The 22,320-nt window shown below is 36.2% G+C and overlaps 1 protein-coding gene across 1 annotated transcript in view; it reads left to right on the top strand.

The window, feature by feature from the left end:
* Positions 1-22,320, top strand: part of LOC117400446 (phosphatidylinositol 3,4,5-trisphosphate-dependent Rac exchanger 2 protein-like) — a 143,879-nt gene that overhangs the window by 45,448 nt on the left and 76,111 nt on the right. The window contains exons 10-20 of the mRNA XM_059022239.1: positions 1,420-1,569; positions 3,059-3,203; positions 10,664-10,764; positions 12,241-12,344; positions 12,573-12,622; positions 15,300-15,375; positions 15,702-15,774; positions 17,354-17,496; positions 18,762-18,854; positions 21,302-21,450; positions 21,836-21,921. Of these exons, the coding sequence (XP_058878222.1) occupies positions 1,420-1,569; positions 3,059-3,203; positions 10,664-10,764; positions 12,241-12,344; positions 12,573-12,622; positions 15,300-15,375; positions 15,702-15,774; positions 17,354-17,496; positions 18,762-18,854; positions 21,302-21,450; positions 21,836-21,921 (1,170 nt within the window). The remainder of the gene's footprint in view (positions 1-1,419; positions 1,570-3,058; positions 3,204-10,663; positions 10,765-12,240; positions 12,345-12,572; positions 12,623-15,299; positions 15,376-15,701; positions 15,775-17,353; positions 17,497-18,761; positions 18,855-21,301; positions 21,451-21,835; positions 21,922-22,320) is intronic.

The raw sequence follows: 22,320 nt of genomic DNA, 5'->3' as shown, positions 1-22,320 counted from the left end.
CTTTTACAAGAGTAACATTGGCAGAGAAATACGTTTAATTTACAGCATCCCGTCTCAGTTTATTAGCAGGATGGAGTACATTTTTGCAAATTCCAAAATTGTGTAATTGCAGTATGTAATATTTTAAGAAAATGAATGTGCACGAAAACAACATTGTTTTCCTAACTTTCTGTTTTGTATATCTTGGATGGGAGACATGCTTTGATGGTTGGTTAAATATGTAGAAACCTTAATTTGCTTCTAATTTGTGGGCCCCGGATTTGACTTTTTCTAAGATTAATGTGTTCTATTCTATAGAAAATAAACAAACCAGTCTTTCCAATGGTAGTGCTGCATGCCCTGTATCTTAGATACATCAAAATACAAAGACTGCCTGTGAATTGTGTAAAAGTACACAAAACCTTCCTACCATAATCCCATACATATGAACACTGCTGTTTTTAGCAGAGTGATTATGTTTTATTCATGTGACGTTTTGGTTTCCAGATGACAAAAGACCAAATGCTTTGAGATACTGGCTTTATACTTGTTACACAGCTGTATTCTGTGCTTCTCTAGTTTCTTACAAGAAAAATTAACCCTTTCGTGTCAGTTTTACGGAGCTGTCTCTGCCACAGTGTAAGCGCCTCATATCTCTGAGGCCTAGGAGATGGTGATTTCATATTTGCAGTGTTATATAAAGGTTGTATGATAAATGGGTTGGTGTCCAAGACATTGGCCTCTGATCTAATGTGGCTGCCAATCATTTAAAAAATGTGACCCAACTGCTGGCGCTAAACATCTACCAATTCAAACAGCAGTTTAGGGAGATTTCTCACAAAATGCTTTACATTAATAGGGGTTTGGTTTCACTGGGAGTCAGTGAGCCTAATGTGTTGCGTAATGTGGAACTTCTTCCAGTGGAGCTTTTGTTTTGGTCCTTCCTATGGGTGTATGCCCCTTGTATTATTGATGCATCATTGTCTTGTAATTGTTGGAATTGTTATGTTTTACTGTAGGATTCTAGTCTGATGTGGCCTCTTTATAAATGTTACTGAAGTTTCTGTTTATTGTGGTAATGCCTTTGCTTTGTCGTATGGCTAATATTAGTACTGTTGTTTCTTCACATTGTTTTGTTAAGCTATTTGGTGTGCAAACCAAAATGATTATTTTACATTATTACTTAAAATCAGAAGCTTGATGAAGATGCTGCATTAAAAAGTCAGATCTTAAAATAATGATTTTTTGTTCACTTTCAAATTCTGATTAAAACATGAATATAATCCAACAAAGTTTCAAAACAAAACAATTGTACAATATGTGTTTTAAAGGCATTTTCTAATTCATATTTGATTACAGAGAATAATTGCAGGGATGTGCACATTTACTTTTGTGTGTGTGTGTTTAAATATATTATTTATTTAATGTTTATTTTTTAAGCTGACTTCCACAGCAGTGGTAACATCGTGTACAATGGCTGGAAGATACACAATACAGCTAAAAACAAATGGTTTGTGTGCATTGCAAAGAGCCCAGAGGAGAAGCAGGAGTGGCTGGAGGCTTTTCTGAAAGAACGAGAAAGGAGAAAAAGTGAGTATGCAGTCATGTCAATAAAAGTCAAAGTGGAATGAACTATATCTTTATACCAAAATAAATAAATACATAACAATTATTAATCTAGCATAGAAAATAAAAAATGCTTTTAACACCCTGGAACAGACTGCCATTCAGATTACCTTGTCCAATAGTATGTAGAAATGTCATTGTAGAGGATGAGGAATTCACCAATCATGAAGCTGGTATTTGTTTGGCCCTGTTGCCGTAGTAACCCAATGCACGTCATTGACGCAGGACCGTGTACAGCTACTGTAGCGCTGCTTCTACTTGATACATGTATGAAATTAACAGGGGGGGGGGGGGGGGGGTGAACAGTAATGTGAAATACTGTAAGGAAAATAAAATGCATATTTTTTGCGGTAGGCAATCAAATACATGATTTCCATGATATCGTGAATTTTCTGCGGCCCTACTTGTATCCCATTGAATCCATATCTTCATCTGGAATACAGAAAGGCTGTTGTGGGGGAAAAATAACTTACCCTTCATTTCTTAATTTCCTGAGATCTGGGATTATAATAGTAAACTCAAGACAGTGTATTCAGTCCACATTGTTACAACAAGTGGACAGGAGATGCAGAAGAATCTCTCTCCATCCAGTTTTATTGGGCCTCTCCACTGGATTTTCTATTATGAGCACTGCATATTTGTTTTGAAGGTATTGGCAGGATATCCGACAAAACACTGGTAATAATAAACCATTTCCCTATCTTACAAACAGAAGGTATGAGTACAATTCATAAGGACTGTCGGCAACTTCAGATTAACCGTTTAGAAAAGAAAAACACTGGCAAACTTCATGTTTTGAGGTGGACGTGGTTGTGAACCTTGCAGGTGGTTGACCCTTTTTCAGTGACCACACAATAAGCTTCCATTCCAAAAGGCTAGGCAGTCTTTAGAGACAATGTGGGTAGTTAATGGTTTACAAATCTGTATGTTGGAAATAATTTTTCAAAATTTGACCAGTCTGTTAAGTATGTTTAAGGTTTGGAGGGTTTGGAGATTATTATTATTATTATTATTATTATTATTATTATTATTATTATTATTATTTATTTCTTAGCAGATGCCCTTATCCAGGGCGACTTACAATTGATGATAGTGTTTGTTGTCCGGATCTGGTATGGTATTGTACATTTGTACAGGCACCGCATGGACTGTATGTACCCTCCTCTCCTGGCAGTCAATAGTGCAAAGACTCTTCTGAGACTTTAAGTTATCAAATCCAGCTGGGCTGTACATCTTGCAATGCCAAACAACATCCTAGACGTGTAGATATTAGACCATCTTTTCAACAGGCTGGTGTGTGTTATTGCTTTCTTACCTCTTTCAGTATATGGGGATTTTTTTTTTGTAGTGGGGTGAAAAACTATTGTCTATATACAAGGGGTTAAAATGTGTTTTAGTTATTGATATTTAGATTTGTTTTTTATTTTTCTTTTAAACTTTTGTTGTTCGACAGGCCTCAGACTGGGTATGGAGCAGGATACTTGGGTGATGGTTTCAGAGAAGGGAGAAAAGCTCTACAACTTGATGTGCAAGCAAGGACACCTCATCAAAGACAGGAAACGGAAACTCACCACTTTCCCAAAGTGCTTCCTTGGAAGGTAGGTTTCCAAAAACATTTGGAAAGAATCATGCAGCACTATGCAGGAAATTGAATCCTTCAGAAATGCTATATGCGTCAAGCTTTATTACTTTTGTCTTGCCCTCTCTACCATATGTTCACTGGGAACTGTTTTCTTGTACTGAAGATAACCCGTGTTATAGGACAAGGGTCTAACTGCAATCCCAACATGTGACGAACAAGTAATTGGGTACCAGAAATCTTTTATGCTGTATTTGAAAAATATGTCCTGAAAAAGCATGCAAAAAAGATCTTTAGCACAACAGAAGAGGGGATGGATGAAGGCAGTAATATTTCTGCTAACACTATTATTTCAAAGGATTTGTTATAACATTGTTGGCTGGTGCTAGTCTTCCATCTACTTCCTTGGGTGAAAGGTTGAAGTTTATTGGCTTGAAACTATTGCAGTACTGCTAAAATAAGTCCATGCATATATGTTTCCTGCTTAAAGTATTATTGGCTGAATCTCAAAACCTCAATAAATCATGAAGATATTCTAAAAAGATACTTCTGAATCCCACAAAACAGTGGAAGTCTCCCATTCTGCAGCATTATCAAGAAAATTGAAGACCCTTGCATTTTTTTTTTTTTTTAATGAGATTATTATGTATTTGGCTAATATGTGTACTAAGAGAAAAAGGTGCCAACTGTCCCAAAACACTGCCCCAAATTACTTGAAACTTTTATAATCATTTCAACAGAGATTTGCTTGTCTGGCAGTTTTTAGTTTTTTTTACCTGTTAACGAAAAAATAAACACGGTGTTTGGTTGTGTTGCTGCGTACTTGCTGTATCATTGCTGTGATGCAATCATAGTGAGACGTTGTATCTCAATTATGCTGGTAATTAATTTACATGTTCTCTGTGGCTGCATAAAGAAATGAAATAATTTACAGTGGATTAATTGTTCGAATATCTTGCTGTTCTAGTCCACAGAGAATTCCAAACAGCTTTTGAACAGTTGATACAAAGGAGGTACACTTGGGCTTTATATCCTTCTGTTCATCCTCGCTAGGCTGTGCTACAGCATCTTTTTGATAAGAGAACCAGAAAACCCAAGAAGCCCTGTATACAGTAGTGTGTTTATCTCCCAACTGCCCTTCTCTCGGTGACTTGAGGTGGTTCAGGGTTATGGAAACCCCTCGGGCAAAATATTACAGGGCCTATCACTTTGACCTCTGGCATAATGGCCCCTATATTTTGGGCATGTGACTTTTTGGTTTCTAGATTATTATTATTTATTTCATAGCAGACACCCTTATCCAGGGTGACTTAAAATTGTTACAAAGTATCACATTACAAAATATCACATTACAGAATATCAAATTACAGATAAGAGCAGTTATAAAGTACAGTAAAATCAGTAGAAAATAAGATCAAATTCAAATAAGAACAAAATAAAAAATACAGTAATTACTTTTAAGAGCGAGTTCGACAAAGAGCATAAAGTCCATTAAGAGCACCTACTAAGTACAATAAATGGATGAGAACGATTTCAACTAATTACAGAAAACGTCAATATGGATACCTGTAACAGTAAAGAGTAAGAGTATAGATGATACAGAGATAATGCTTTGAGGTACTGACTTTAAATTTGCAGGGTTATATAAACACTGTACAATATGCTTAATGTGTCTGTGACCTTGACCTGACCCAATATGGCTGCTATATTGAGGTATGCGACTTATTTTGGTTTCTATAATACTGTACATGATAGATACAGCATATAATATTTGGTACACAGCTGTATTCTTTAATTCTCTGTCATTCTATAATGGGTTTATCTGTTTTAAAAATAACAATTTCCCTGCCACCCTGTGCTGCCACACTATATGTGTGTGTATCTTCACATTTACAACCATTAGACCATTTTGCCCCCACCCTTACACCCTGTTTTCAATGTAAGCTAATATATGCTCCCTTTACAATAGTGATTCACTCACTTTTAATTTCTGAAAGAATAAATAATAATAAACCAGTTTAGTAGGGTTACACATGTAACTATTCATAACTTCCAGTTTTATCAACACACGTTTTCCACCCGTTACAAGTCTGGTGATGTTAAACTCCTTTAGGTAAATGCATTAAAAGGAGTTTGACTGTATTTGTGAGTGCATAATGATTTCCCAATGTGTGTCTCCTATTTCCCTAAACGTTTGATTTTACAATGCTGCCACGTTGTTGTTATATGAGCGCATCATAAGGGCCTGTTCCAGAAGCACACCAGTCTGTGTGATGTTTGGTTTGCCAACAAGATTTTTTAAGCATTATACTATCCTTTAAAAGGGGAGAGATCAGTTCCTTACTAATGTTTTCTTTAGACTACTGTTCCACTTGATATTGCTAATAATGCTTCCCTATTTATCACTTCGCTTTATCGTGCTTTTAGATACTTTTATACACTGCCATATGTTTGTTTACTCCATATGTTGTTGAGTTGCCCACTGGGGATTGTTCTGATAATTAGATGAATATCATGACATTTTATTTTCTGTTCATTATACATCCTTTTTGGCTGTTGCATTTCATGTTCTTCACAGTTGCAAACCCCTCCTACTGTACATGGGGCTTTTGGGATCTGGACTTGGGATCAAGGATTTCTGTTGAAATAGGTGTCAAGTGCTTATCTCTTCCTGCAGAAATGCAGCTGTTAGTTGTGAGAACACTTCTGGGAAAATGTTCTACGTTTTTATACAGTCACAAAATGAAAGACTCTACTGCAGATGGCTAATTTCAGCAGGAAGTATCTCCATTACCATGGAATCGTAAGAGTTCACAGAATATTCTTGGAGTATGTTGTGCAATGGCATCCTCTGGGTTTTGAGTAGGCTGTATTTAGTTTCCATATCCCTGAGCCCCCTGGCTGTGCAAAGACTCACTGTGCTGTATTTTCCAAGTCAAATGCTTTAAAGTGCTATTTTTACCTTTTTATTAGTTAAACTATCCTTAAAGAAGCCTGCAGTTAGTCATCTGGTGTGTATGTGTGAGGCTATGTCTGTTTACCATGTGGTTCTCAAAACTGACATCAAACCTTTAGCACTGTCCTAGTTTGAGCTTGGAATTTGTTAACATACTTGCATTAAATATAAATGTCTTTATTATAAGACTTTTCAAAACAAGGTAGTGACTATGACAAAATCAACATTAAAAATGTTGAATCAGAATTTGTAAACTACTTTACTTTTTTAACAGGAATGTTAAGTGCTATTGCTGTCTTTCATGACTTGTCAATCAATCAATCAATCTTTATTTTATATGACGCCTTTCATAGTGGACCACCATCATAAAGCGCTTTACAAGATGCAGTAACAACAAGAAAATCCATAGAACTTTAAATACTTGTGTAAGAGAGCTTATTGTCATACTGGTACCTTATATCACACATCTTATCCAACAGATACAGTTCACTGGTGACCATAAAACAATACTAAAAGAAACCAGTAAATTCTTCCACTAGAACTCATTATCAACAACGGTCTTATGAACATAAGAACATAAGAAAGTTTACAAACGAGAGGAGGCCATTCAGCCCATCTTGCTCGTTTGGTTGTTAGTAGCTTATTGATCCCAGAATCTCATCAAGCAGCTTCTTGAAGGATCCCAGGGTGTCGGCTTCAACAACATTACTGGGGAGTTGGTTCCAGACCCTCACAATTCTCTGTGTAAAACAGTGCCTCATATTTTCTGTTCTGAATGCCCCTTTATCTACTCTCCATTTGTGACCCCTGGTCCTTGTTTCTTTTTTCAGGTCCCCAATGTCAACCCAGGTCCCCGTGGGTTGACATTGTCTATACCTTTTAGGATTTTGAATGTTTGAATCAAATTATCGTGTAGTCTTCTTTGTTCAAGACTGAATAGATTCAATTCTTTTAGCCTGTCTGCATACGACATGCCTTTTAAACCCGGGATAATTCTGGTTGCTCTTCTTTGCACTCTTTCTAGAGCAGCAATATCCTTTTTGTAACAAGGTGACCAGAACTGAACACAATATTCTAGGTGAGGTCTTACTAATGCATTGTAAAGTTTTAACATTACTTCCCTTAATTTAAATTCAACACTTCTCACAGTATATCTAAGCATCTTGTTGGCCTTTTTTAAAGCTTCCCCACATTGTCTAGATGAATACATTTCTGAGTCAACATAAACTCCTAGGTTTTTTTCATAGATTCCTTCTTCAATTTCAGTATCTCCCATATGATATTTATAATGCACATTTGTATTGCCTGCATGCAATACTTTACACTTTTCTCTATTAAATGTCATTTGCCATGTGTCTGCCCAGTTCTGAATGCTGTCTAGATAATTTTGAATGACCTTTGCAGCAAAGTTAAAACTGGAAGGCTATAGTTAGACACCCAGGAAACAGCCAGTTGAACATGGCTGTGTTACACTGTATCTTTGAAAGCATGAGGGCAGCAGTGTGGAGTAGTGGTTAGGGCTCTGGACTCCTGACCGGAGGGTCGTGGGTTCAATTCCAGGTGGGGGACACTGCTGCTCCAGTAAAAAATCAACTGTATAAATGGGTAATTGTATGTAAAAATAATGGAAAAAAATGTAATTGTATGTAAAAATATTGTGATATCTTGTAACAATTGTAAGTCGCCCTGGAGAAAGGCGTCTGCTAATAAATAAATAAATAATAATAATGTTGTGGTCTGAGTTTGCCAATGGCTCTCTGACCTCTGTTTTAGTTATTCTGTCTTCATTATTTGAAAAGACTAAATCAAGGCATGCCTCCCCTCTAGTTGGTGCCTTGACAAATTGTGTTAAGAAGCAGTCATTTGTCATTTCCACCATTTCAATTTCATCCGTCGTGCTCCCCACCGGGTTCTCCCATTTTATACGGGGGAAGTTGAAATCCCCCATTAGTATGGCTTCTCCTTTTCTACATGCATTTCTAATGTCATTGTATAACAGATTATTTTGCTTGGCGTCTGAATTTGGCAGTCTATAGCATGCTTCTGTTATTATGCCCTTTGAAATTTTGTCCATTATTCTGACCCATATTGATTCAGCGTTGTTTTCTTTGTCCAGATTAAACACCTGGGCTGAAAGACTATTTCTTATGTATAGCGCTACCCCTCCGCCTCTTCTGTCCTGCATGTCTTTCCTATGCAGTGTGTACCCACTAATATTATATTCGTCTCCATCACACTCAGAAAACTAAGTTTCTGTAACACCTATCACATCGTAGTTACTTGTTAGTGCAGTAGCTTCAAGTTCTAACATTTTGTTTCTGAGACTTCTAGCGTTAAGATAAATACATTTAATAGCTGTCTTACCTGAGTTGTTGCCTTTGTTTTGATGTGGTCTCCCTTCTGTTTTTTTGGTTTCTCCCCCCTTCCTTTCTAGTTTAAATGCTTTTGGACCTCCTCAAGGATTGACACTCTTAGTTTTGAGATTGTTGATCAATCATTTATCTGCACAGAGTGTACTGCTCCTAGTTAGTACTTAAAGGGCCTATAAAGTGATGGTAATACACATACTGTACCAATTGTATGCTATTAAAGGAATGTCTTTCATAGCTTAAAAACCCTAATATAATGTAATGGAGCAGTCATTGTGTTTTCACTACAATCGCTCATATTGCTGGGGGACTGTGCTCCCCAAATTCTATAGCATTTGCATAGCAACAACTAACTTGTTTTCATGACAACCCTGAGACTTTTATAGAAGATGACACTGCAGGCTCTTGTTCATGTCCTACCGCTTTTAAAGAAAGAAAAAAAGACAAATCTGATACAATTGTATGTGTTGAATGGCTTACTGATTCTAAATTGTTGAGTTTCAGGCTGGATGTCTTCAACTTTCAATTACAATGCATATTTGTATGCCATTAGTATGACCAATAATATGTTTATTAAAGTCTTGATCACAAGAACTAATCATTATGAAGAAAAATGTGTTAAAGGGCATTAGTTTTAAGCAAACATCCCTCTGGTGTATGTTTGACTGTGAAGATAAGTGTGTCAGAAGTGTAAACCTGAAAAGGTTTGATGTATAATGACAAAAATAACTAGCGTGTTTAGCTATTGGGTTACATAATATTAAGATCACAAAATATATATATATTGGAAAAGTTTACCAAGCTTTAATAACAGAACAAAGGAAAACTATTGGAAAAAATCTAATTCTGGTTGTTTATTTTTAGAGAAAATAAAGTTGCAAATTGATTTACTTCTAATTCACAAGTAGCGCTGAATTCTGTAAACAAAGAAAAAAAAAGCAAAAAAAAATAGTTAATGTGGTTCGCATGTCATTTATGTTATTTTTCTTAAGCTGTTTTCATGTGCTTTCCGTGTCCGACTGCGCTTCTTTATTCAGCCTTTTCCTAGCTTCAACAATTGATTCTTAATTCCATGGTTTGTGGTAATTCTGATCTTTCTGGGTTGCTGTATAACATAGACAAACTATTCCCAAGGCCCCTTTGAGTTCAGGAATCTTACACAGCCAATGCATCTCTTGTCCTGTCTGTCTTTCCCCATCACGCGTTTCTCAATAAAAGCATGAAAACCACTTGACAGCAGTTTCAGACAAGCAAATCTATAATAAAGCGTTGTGTAATATATTGGTTGTGTGTTAATTATCACTTGTAAGATACCTGTAGAATGTATTTTACTAAAAGTAATCGAAGCTAACTTAATAGTTCCATAAAATGTCTGCCATGCACACCTATTAACTATATAGGTCTCAAATGTACAGTTTTAAAAGAAACACATGTTATAGCAAGCATGTACAGTTTAATTTCAAACATGATATCTGGTACAACACTACAGTAGGTTAAAGAAAACTTGTACTTCCTAAGTCACTTCACCTGTAGAGTGACATTTTCTGCACCCCCTCACTGGCTTCTTTTCTGTCAATAACCAGTCCGCTGCTTCCCCTATTGACTGACAGCTTTGACCCAGAAGACACTGTTGAGGTGAAATGACCCAGGAAGTACAAGCAAGTGCAAACAGATAACCCAAGTAAAAGCCATATAAACTGAGAGTTTCCTTTAACCTAAAGTAGTACCAGCTATCATGTTTTCAAATTAAAATACATGTGTGCTGTAAGATGTGTTTCTTTTAAACCTGCACTGGAGGCATATGTAGCTAATGGGAGTTACAAAATGGCTAAGATTTATGGAATTATTTTGTTAGCTACAATTAATTTAAGAACCAGTTCTAATACTTACAGAATAGTACACTTCATATGCAACTTATTTTTTTTATAGTGCAGGCATTCCGTAATTACGATTGAGTGTTATTATATCAGTAGTCAGCAAATGTATTTAACTCTGACAAAGTGGATCATGGTTCTTTAATTGTTCCAGTGGCTGTGGTATGGGGGTATGCATTTTATTATTGTTGTTATTGTTAATGATGAAACAGTCTTTTCCTAAAGAACATCCTCCAGTAAATTAAACACAACCCCTTTATTGTTGCTTGCATTCTACTAGTGAGTTTGTGTCGTGGCTGATGGAGATAGGAGAGGTTGACAACCCAGAAGAAGGGGTTCATCTTGGGCAGGCTCTGCTAGAAAATGGCATCATCCACCATGGTGAGTAGGAACAGTGGCCAATGTAAAGGAGGCAATGAAGGGTTGCACTGAGGAAGAGACCTGCATTCACTAAAACCATTACTGAATTTGTTATGACCAAGGGATCATTCCAATTAACGTTTTAGCTGAAGCAGAAATTTTTATATTTATATATATATATATATATATATTAGCTCAAAGAGTTAATAACACATCATTTATGGAATCTAAATAAACATGTGCCCTATTAATTGAATAAACTTATAATTTCCTGTGTTGACCTAAAGCTAAAGCGTTAGGTACTGTAGTTTTGGTAAATTTTTCCATAAAACTAAAAATAAAGGAATGGACGCTTCTTGCATGTTTTAAACATACTGTATTAAGTAGTTATCTAACCATTTTCCTTTTAAGGCAGAAAGGAAGACACCATGTTTGTGCTCTGGGGAGTACATTCTTGCTTGCCACACTGTTTTCACTGATTTGTATTTCTATGGACATGAACGCCATATCCTGACAAAGCTGCTTCCCTTTTTCCATACAATTAATTATAACTGTCTGAGTGATCAACATCAATAAATGTCATTAAAATCCTGAGGTTTTTTTTTCTTTCATATAACTGCTGCCATATGATTCATTAGACATGATTGATTAATAAATAGTTTTTTTGCTGTATGCTGGAAAGAAGCTGGATTAATGCTGAGTTACACAATTAATTCTAGCTTCAGCTGAATTGAAACATATTCTTGATAAATGTACTTGTTCAAGGGTTATGGCAAGTGTTAGTATACCTAAAGCTTTCAACGAACCTGCTTACAAAGTTAAAAGTTATGTAGAAATATAGTTGGTTTAACAGAATGCATGGCATTTTTAAAGAAATAAAGCAGAAAAACATGTTAGGCATCTCTTTTGAGTTCTTCAACAAACATATTTATGGGTTGTCTAATGTGACCTTCATCCTCAAATCATTCAAATAGTCTGGTTGTTGCTGGATCTCCATGGTCACCGAGTTACCTCCACAGCAGTGCTTTCTTGTGGGGAAAAGGCCATTCAGAAAAAAACAATCATACAGTAAGAGCTCACCTGCTGTATTAACCTGCCAATATGCCCTTCAGTGGAGAAATAATGACTCAAATAAGGTCAGCACGTATACTGTTCAGTATAACCGAACAGAGCAAGGGATGTAGAAATTATTCTTGAAGTAAACGATGTATCCAGGGGCAGTGTTGTTCTTCTAGGGTTATTCAATGAAAGGAATCTATAAAAGGTTATGATGACTCTTTGATCGGGAATTATAAGTGAAAGGAACACGAAGGTCAGTAACTCCTCAAAAAAAAAAAAAAAGTGTCTCTTTGCTCTGAATAAAAAAAAAAAAAAAATGGTTTAGCCAAAAGTTCTGTTACCTTGGTCATATAGAAAATGATGATTATTTTCTATTGTTTTTATTTTAATTTTAATTGTATTACTGTGTGTGAATTTAAGTCTGGACACTTAATTCAGTTACAGATAAGCACCAGTTTAAATCTGAACCAGTGTTGTACAGATTCCGATATGATGACGGGACGTACCATCCGAGAAGTGACATGCAGGATGTCATCTCCAAGGTAACCAAACCATCTACTTGTAGTGTTTTCTGCCTATGAAAAGATTAAACCTTCTAAGCATTGGCTAAGACCATAGAATAACAACAAATGAGCTGTTACCATATGGGTACATTATTGATAAAGACTTAAAACAATCATTCTTGTTCTTAGACCTATTTAATCTTTGTCTATACCTACTAAAATAATAACGTTGTGCTCTCTCATTCCATTTTTTTCCAATTCCCCCAGGGCGTCAGGCTGTTCTGCCGGCTTCATAGCCTGTTTACACCAGTGATCAGGTGAGAGGAAAATGTATATGTGATTAACTAGAATTATATTTGTGGTTTTTGGATGGTAGATATTTTAAAGAAACTCAGAATTAAACTTACCGGTAATTTAGCGATGAATGACAAACAGTGAAACTGTTGTATTGTGTAATAAACAACAATATACAGGGGCCCCATGATATTAGGCCTCCCCACCCAACGCCCAACGTGAATGATTTGCTTTTTTTTGTATTTTGTATAATTGTTCATACGTAATACATGTATGATGGAGCTGATGTCAAGATAAATAGTGTCTTGCTCTTGGCTGAACATTGTGTATATTGACAAACTAATAAAAATGGGGGACCGGTCATTGTTTCACATTTGAGAGAACACATTTTTGGACAGAGAAAGACGGATTGTCTTTGTCAGTGTAGTATTTTGTGATGTATCGAGAGTTTGCTGGATAATATAGTATTGGAAGCCAGCCAGCCATGACCTATTGAAACCATGTCCATATGCTGTACTGCATCCCTGGACAACTTTATTCATTCACTCTTTACACTGATTGCATGAATCAGATTACACTACTGTATGTGGATCCAAAAACTACACAAGTAACACAGTTACGAATGAGGAAAGTTAACATGGCTACAGTACATACTTGTTGCATATTCCTGCAGCTCACAACCATTCCTACATTAATTACATGTACATGTCACTGGAAGCATATATATATATATATATATATATATATATATATATATATATATATATATATATATATATATATATATATATATTGGGGTTAGTCTTGATGGGCTGCAGGTTTTCAATCCTAAACGCATCCAAATGGAACCACCAAACCCAATCAAAGTTTTATTATTATTATTATTATTTTTAGACAGGTGTTGGGGTTGAATCTTCATTTTTTATGAGTTGTCTAATCACTGAAAGATTGTAATCTTCTTTTAAAAACGAAATGCTTATCAAGTCCTTTAAAGGTTTAAGAGGGAAACTGAATTGATTGCTGGCTCAAATGTCTGCAGAATGAAATACCCGTAATTGCATCTCAGGATACTGAGAGTGCAACTTAATTGGGTGGAATTTCCTGATTGTAATGCATGGGATTGGGGCTTAGAAAGGGTAAAGCAGCTCTTCTTTCCCCACAAAAACACCACATAAATGAAGAGCACTCCAGCACAGCACTGCAATGGGCTGTCTGTGTTTGAAGACGTTGAAGATCGCTGCTTTGTTCAGATTTTAACAAATCTGTACTTGAATAACTATTGGCACTAAGCAAAAGACACAGCAGGAAAAGAAAACTAGCCTTAAGTTGTTTTGCAATGTAACCCCATAAAAAATGCATCAGGTCTTTATATATATATATATATATATATATATATATATATATATATATATATATATATATATATATATATATAACAATTGTTATCAAGAGGGCCAAAGTCAGCCAGAAATCCTGCTGTAACCTTTTTTTGGCATTTGTATTTTATATTGTACACCAAAAATCCTGGGCAGATGGTGCCTGTTGTGTTTCTCTTTGTCTTTCATTTTTCATTTTGACAACCTCTGTGGTTAAGATCAAGTTATTTCTGATTTAAGAAAAAAAATCTGATTTTTAAAGCTATATGTTTGCTTTGTGGTAAGTGCTGAGAAACAACTTATTTAACTAATAGTTTCTCAAGAAAACTAGTTTTGGTATGTTTTATTATTCATTTGAACCAGCTATTTTAAATGTGTGTTTTTTTTTTTTTCTGAAGCTATTAAATAGTGTTATCAGTCATATCATAGTAGTATTTACAAGCAAAACTAATTGTATTGTAGGAGTGCTAAAAGAAAATACTATTTTAAAAATTGCTGTAAAATGCTATTATACAACATCGTTATGTATATTTAAACCATAAACCCTGACTAAAACTTGAAACTTGAACTGGTTTTACAAAACACAGACGTTTTTCTCCCTGTCTTTCCACATTTCTGATGGAGGGAAACTGCTGTAATCAACCTTCCAAAAGTATGACAGACTTACTGAATGTCCCCCAGGAGATGTAGTGTTCATGGGAAAATGACTGCTTCATTTCATAGTAAATTTCAGGGATCAGGAACTGGCTGTTTAATACAAACTCACACACAACTGTAATGCTGGTACACACAATAATGGCTTTTGGGTTCAAATTAAATGTTTGTGATATTCAGGTTTCTTCAGATGTTGGCAGCCATTCATCTTGTAGTGGCAAATAAAGGTTACAAGACACGAATGTGGAAAGTATAGAAAAAAAAAATATAACACCATCATGTGATAATTGGGCTTAATATGACAAATGAGTTTACCATGGCAGGACAATGGATTTGCTTGTCGCCACTTTGAACTTCTTAAGCATGTTTACAGGCAGGAACATGCAGCTTACTGAAAGTGTTGTGTTCAGATTAAATACTGCTTACCCAATGTGGAAACAGCAGTCTGGATACAAGTTATTGGGTGTATCAGAAACTGGAGGTACAGTATATGGAGCAAGCTGTCCATCGGTCCGTATGTAACACATTTCTACATGCAGTGGCTGGAGATCATGCTGAACTACTTTAGCATGGTAATGAAAGCGCTAAATTTATTGTGTGGTGGGGGATTTATGTTACTAAACTGTTGAATAAACCAAGAGCTTACAAAATTATGTCTCTGCCTTTTAAGGGATAAAGATTACCATCTGAGAACATACAAATCTGTGGTGATGGCAAATAAGTTGATAGACTGGCTTATTGCGCAGGTAAGAAACAGATTGGAACAATAAAAAGCAGACGGTGGATTAAGACAATATACAGTATTACTATTTCAATAAATACTTATCCTAATTATCAAAATAATATTCTACAGAGCTATATAAAAAAATAAGCTATAACATTACATGGAAGAAAAATGTACAGATTATCGGTATGTAATTTAATATTTAAAAAAGAAATGTAAAACATGTCATTTTGAAGTGTTAATCAATCCCATCATGGAATTATGGAAAACAGCATAACATTCACACATATTGCTCGTGTGGTGTAGGAGCTGTGGATTTAGCGTCCACCTGTGTTTTTGCTTTGCCAGGGAGACTGCCGGACAAGGGAGGAGGCAATAATCTTGGGTGTTGAACTTTGTGACAATGGATTCATGCACCATGGTAAGAGTGAAGAGACTGGATTATCACTACAAAAGGAATGACACAACAAGAACATTCCTGTATGAGTCGCATGTTGTTTGCAATTCATAGTACAGATGATGATGATCTGAATATACAACTGGGTAGTCATGAAGATTAGTATATAAACTCTGTAGACTTTGTTACAGTGCGGAGCAGTTGCAGTATGTTCTTGCTAGGTTTAATACTGTTAAACATTATTTGATTCATCACTGAAAATTAGCCTTTGCACTTACCAGTGTCCAGTTTGTGGTGAAAAAAACGATTATGATTCTGTATAAAAAGTACTTGCTGGTTTGTTCTAGTAAATCTGATTTTGTTTAATACTGACAAAAAAAAAATCTATTCTCCTTTCCTGACTTCAAACCTAAAGGTTCCCTGACAACCATTGTTAGTTGACAACAAAAGCGATACCAGAAGTACTCTAAGAATCCATATTGTCTGTCTCTGACTGGTAAATCGTCCATCCACAATGACCGGTCAACGTTGCACTTTTCCTTGATATTATCTGTACATCAGTGTTTTAAATATATGTATATTTGTATTTTTTATATTTTTTTACTGGCTCTCTTCAGTGTTTTAACTGTTTGTCTGAATGACCATGTTGAAAAAAAAAGTATTCTGCCCTCCCTGTCCAACACCAGCTGAGAAAACCTTAATATACATATAAATAAATGCACTAATGGAAAGATGGCAAGAAGATTGCTAATAAATGTTAACACCCCCCCCCCCCCCCCCCCCCAAATCATTTTTTTCATTCAGATATTAAAAAATAATATCTAATTTTATACTAGGTTAAACATAGTTCTTAGTTTGCTTGCTTTACTGTTATACCGAAGTCATTACCCTTAGTAGTGTATTTGGGGTTCAAGCATTTCACTGGCTGCAAAGCATGGCTAATGACAGGAAAAAGAAAAATTACTGCAGAGTGCAAGACTACGTAAAAGTAAGGCTTGCAAATAAAACTGAATTATGCCGGGTTTAAAAGGCATGTCGTATGCAGACAGGCTAAAAGAATTGAATCTATTCAGTCTTGAACAAAGAAGACTACGTGGCGATCTGATTCAAACATTCAAAATCCTAAAAGGTACAGACAATGTCGACCCAGGGGACTTTTTTGACCTGAAAAAAGAAACAAGGACCAGGGGTCACAAATGGAGATTAGATAAAGGGGCATTCAGAACAGAAAATAGGAGGCACTTTTTTACACAGAGAATTGTGAGGGTCTGGAACCAACTCCCCAGTAATGTTGTTGAAGCTGACACCTTGGGATCCTTCAAGAAGCTGCTTGATGAGATTCTGGGATCAATAAGCTACAACCAAACGAGTAAGATGGGTTGAATGGCCTCCTCTCGTTTGTAAACTTTCTTATGTTCTTATGTTCTTCTTATGTTCCTTTTATAACTGAACATTTGCGAAATATATCTAATGAATTAGCTGCGACTGTTGACTAATGTGAAATGTGTGTTTTTAATGAAAAAGCTGCATTGAGCTAGATATTCTAAATGCTGTCATCTCATTGATGGCAGGATGTTTATTTGTTTTAACCATGTTTATACAGTGCTGGAAAAGAGTGAATTCAAGGATGAGCCGTTGTTGTTCCGATTCTTTGCTGATGAAGAAATGGAAGGCTCAAACACCAAGCACAAACCCATGAAGCATGATTTAAAAATAGTTGAAAATGTCATAGCTAAGTCCCTGCTGGTAAGTGATAAATGTGTTTCATTAAAAACAGCCAGCAAAGCTTAAACACAGAGCCCTCCAGTCTTACAGCTCATGTGGTTCTCATTGACACCATCTCTGTAGGGGCATACAGCTGTATCTGACAGGATGTTCTTTTTAGAAACATCAAAAATGTGTTGATTTTATAGATAAATTCACAGATACTCTTGTTGAAGTAACATGAAGCTGGATTATTATGAGTGAGTCTTTATTATTGTGTATAAAAACAGATTGATAAGGTACACGTAGTGGACAAAAAATGGAAACACCACTTAATAGGGTGTTGGGCCACTATGGCAGCAGTGTGGAGTAGTGGTTAGGGCTCTGGAATCTTGACCGGAGGGTTGTGTGTTCAATCCCAGGTGAGGGACACTGCTGCTGCTGTACCCTTAAGCAAGGTACTTCACCTAGAATGCTCCAGTAAAAAAAAAACAAAAAAAAAAACTGTATAAATGGGCAATTGTATGTAAAAATAATGTGATATCTGGTAACAATTGTAAGTCGCCCTGGATAAGGGCGTCTGCTAAGAAATAAATAATAATAATAAAATGGTATCCCGCTCTGTGGAGTTCTCGGCAGACCGTTTTTGATGAAACTGTCTGCTCGCGCCCCAGGTTGAAATTTGCAGTCAATTGATCTGCAGTTGCTCGCCTGTTTTGCCTTGCACTTCGAATTAATGCACGGATATCACGATCCTGGAGTATGCGCTTCCGCCCACTGTTGCCCTTTGCCGACATCACTTTAGACACCGTTGCTCGTGAAACATCAGCAAGTTGAGCTGTCTTGGTCACTGAAGCTCCTGCCAAACGCGCCCCAACAATCACCCCTCTTTCAAAGTCACTGAGGTCTCCTCTTGCAGCCATGCTAGCCATAATTATAGGCAACCAGGCCTGTCCAGCATTTTTATACATGACCCTAAGCTGGGATGTTATTTGCTTAATTAATGCATGAGCCACACCTGTGTAGAAGCCCTTGCTTTCAATATACTTGGTATCCCTCATTTACCCAAGTGTTTCCATTTTTTTTGTCCACTACTTGTATTTCCGGAATATTGTAGTGTTTCTGCCAGTAGAATAGTATTTGTGAAATTCTCATGTCATATAGTAGCTGCAACCTCACATGTACTATGTATTGTTGAATATTTATTTTTAAACACAATTGGTATTGTTTTAACACTTTTACCTACATGTTCTAGGTTATAAATCAACTTAAATTGGGATGTTTAGCCATGTCTTTCATCCCAACAGATTAAACATAGCGAAGGAGGTTATGGTTTTTCTTTAGAAGACAGGAATACAGTGCCAATAGTCAAGTATGTGGAAAAGGGATCATATGCTGAGGTAAAGTAAAAAATTATTTTCTTTACATAGGCCAATAGAATAATGCCTATTTTTGAAGTATTTTTTTTTCTTTGCCAGCATGCATATTCAGAGCTGAGCAGCATCTTGCACATACATGAAGATGAACAAACATCCTATTACAATTCAGAATAGTAAAATAATAGCTGCATTGCCATTCAGCAGAGACCTGTGAGACTACTTGTCTGCCTGCAAATGGCATTAGTCATATTAGCATATTTAAATGTAATCACAAAGATTATTTAACTGCTCTTTTCTGCAACTAAGTGGTTTCTTGCCCATTTTATAGCACAGGACTTGTTTTATGTCTTATAAAATATGCACATGCTTCAGTGACTGTTGTATTTATATAGTCAATGTTTTATGTTTGTTTAACACAGTTTAAACAAAAAAAAACTACAAAACAAACTACTGTTCAGACTGGGCAATGGCCTTCACTGAATAGTCTAAACAGTTTCCTACACTCACGCTACACTCCTTCCATGCACCTTCAACAAACAAACGATGTTCTTCCTTTTTATACAGGTGGACATTCTCCAGTTAGCACTCAATTATCTAATTAGGGAATGGCCAACTTCCACCTGTGTATTCAGGCAGGGAGGGTTTTAACCCCCTCTCTGCCAAACATTTATTCACGCACACACACACACACACACACACACACTATTTACATTTAGGGCTTTCGCCCTGCCACAGTGCATATGTGCCTATGAACCAAAGTCATTGTATTTATCTTGCTCTTAATTGTATTATTACTTGTACTGTGATACTTGAAATGTATTTGCTTACGATTGTCGCCCTGGATAAGGGCGTCTGCTAAGAAATAAATAATAATAATAATAATAATAATAATAATAATAATAATAATAATAATAATAATATGTAAAAGAGCAGCCCTGTTGTTAAAGCAAACACATTTGGACTCACAATACAAATGTATATGTTGTCTTTTAACTGAAGTTATCTTTAATAGTAATGGATTCATTTTGCTTTTCTATTCATCGCTTGTCACATGTATAGACTAACTATCTCCTGTGGGGATAGACTAACTATCTCCTGTGGGGGTGGTGCCTGTGTTTATGTACGCACTACATAAATGTGTCTCTGTTCTCTGTATCTCGGGAACCACTCCAATTGGAATGAAAACTTAGTGTAGGCATTCCTATGCAGTGTTTCTAAATTGTCATTGTGAACAACTTTTACATGACATCTGGACTATGATTTGTTAGCTATAAAGATATAGCACGTTATATCTTTAGAACAGCTGCACTATGTTAAGGGCAATTTGCATACAGTGACCTATTCAGGGCCGTAGCTGGCCATGAAAAATCACAGAGGCACTTGCCTGTTTTTATAATGGAAGAAAAAAGATATGAGGCATTATTATATGTTGTTTATTTAAATACAAAAGTTTAGTAAATTTGCAGGTACAGTGCAAATAAGTAGGTTTTTCTTTGCAACATTCAAATGCAATATAAAAGACAATAAGAAATGTAGCAATGCCAGAATATCTGTTGCAGATACTATAATTAGTTTAAAATCCTTATCTATAAAACGTTAATTTGAACAGTAATGTCATTATCCTAATACCAAGAAGACAAGAGTGCTTGCATACATAGTTTTGTGTGATATTAATTATAAAATCGCATTCAGCAATAAAATGAACTTAAGCGGGTTGATAAGACGGAGAGAGTTTAGCTGCGTGCGTTGTAAGCACATCATAACCAGTGAGGGTTGCAGCTCGAGCTTTTCGGCTGACCAGTCGATTTGATAGGCTGTTTGGCTGTGTTCTGACTTATACTCATGAATATGTATTCGACTTCTATTAATGTGATTTGCCAGCTGCGAGGCTCCATGCAAACCACAGCCCAATGAATTTGACACAACCCTCAATGTCAATCATGCACTGTCTGAAATAAAACTTGAAATATCACCATTTACTTTAAATGCTTCTAAATACACCAGAATGGATATTTAGGGTTTCTGGTTTTCGGGTTTTATTTCTGAGTGCTATATGCACACAAAGAGGGATTAAATGTATTTTATTTTGAGGCAAAGCAACTTGTAAAAGGGCCTAAATAGAGAATTATTAGTATGATTTTAACCAAGGCCCGTGCCTCGGGTGCCTCATAGTTGGCTACGGCTTTGCTATTATTATTATTATGTTTTTACAGTTCTGACATTTGGTAGGTTGAGCTATTTAAGGCCTTCCCAAATATGATGAAATGTTGCATTATATTTGCTATGTCATTCTACGTGATGTGGATGTCAATCATGGTGTCCTGATGTGTCAAAATACTGACACCTTTCATGAGTTATTTATATACTTGGTGGGAGGATGTGCGTGTTACTGAGATGGTTTGTCTGTTTGTTTGTTTTTGTTTGTTAAATAAAGTTTTATGTTTTTTTTCATTATTATTCTCTTGGAGATGGCTGGTCTGGAGCTGGGGAAGAAAATATTTGCCATCAACGGAGATCTGGTTTTCCGAAGACCTTTCCAGGAAGTGGAGTGTTTCCTGAAGCAGTGCTTCAATAGCAGGAGGCCTCTCAGGGTGCTGGTGAGCACCAAGCCAAGAGAGTAAGTGTGGGGAATTCTTATCTGTGGGAACCTGTTTTTCTCTATGTAGATTTCACTGTTCAGGATGCATGCTTGATATTTTTGCAGGGACAATGTGGGAAATGGTGTGATTACAAGTTAAATTAAGTTTAGTTAAAACATCTCAAATATTGCAGTGGTAAAAGCATAGTAAGGAGTAGTGGTGGCTGTATAATGGCATAGATAGAAGGGCAGCTTGGTGTGTGTGTTTTTTTGTCTTCTAGTTAATACATTTGCTTTTGTTGTTTTATTTATTGATTACATTTAATTGCAACATTGATTATATTTGTTGGTGTGTGCACGTATCATAATGCTAAGTGGTAGCTCACACTTTACTGCTAAAAAATACAACCTATGTCTTCTCTAGGACTGTAAAGATCCCAGACTCCGCGGATGGCCTTGGATTCCAGATTCGTGGCTTTGGCCCTTCTGTTGTGCACGCGGTAGGCAGAGGTAAGGCACTAGATGTTCTGGGCCTTGGTTTGTTTTGGACACCTGTCATGCAGCTGTCCTGCTAGGTAAATCACTCTGTCACAGCTACTGTGTTAAAAGTAGCTGGATGAGTGGTTTGTACTGTGGAAGGATTGAAAACATAAGCCGGTCTTTATGGAATTTACAGGCGCTCTAACTTATCTGTTATTCTCTTATTAAAGGAGAATCTTATTCAATCAAGCATATGTGAATTTCAGTAGCACTGTAACAGTAAAGAAGTTGCCTTACCATATACAGTTGAGTGTCAGTAGGCAGGTGGTTTCACAGAGCATTTTTATCACACACTAGCCATCCCTTTTTAAATTACCCCCTCGCTCTTCTCTTTTTTCACACTTTATATTTTATGTTTTGTCTGAACTG

Source organism: Acipenser ruthenus, chromosome 4, assembly GCF_902713425.1.
Source record: "Acipenser ruthenus chromosome 4, fAciRut3.2 maternal haplotype, whole genome shotgun sequence".
Lineage (NCBI taxonomy): Eukaryota > Metazoa > Chordata > Actinopteri > Acipenseriformes > Acipenseridae > Acipenser > Acipenser ruthenus.
This window is presented reverse-complemented; position numbering and strand designations above follow the sequence as displayed.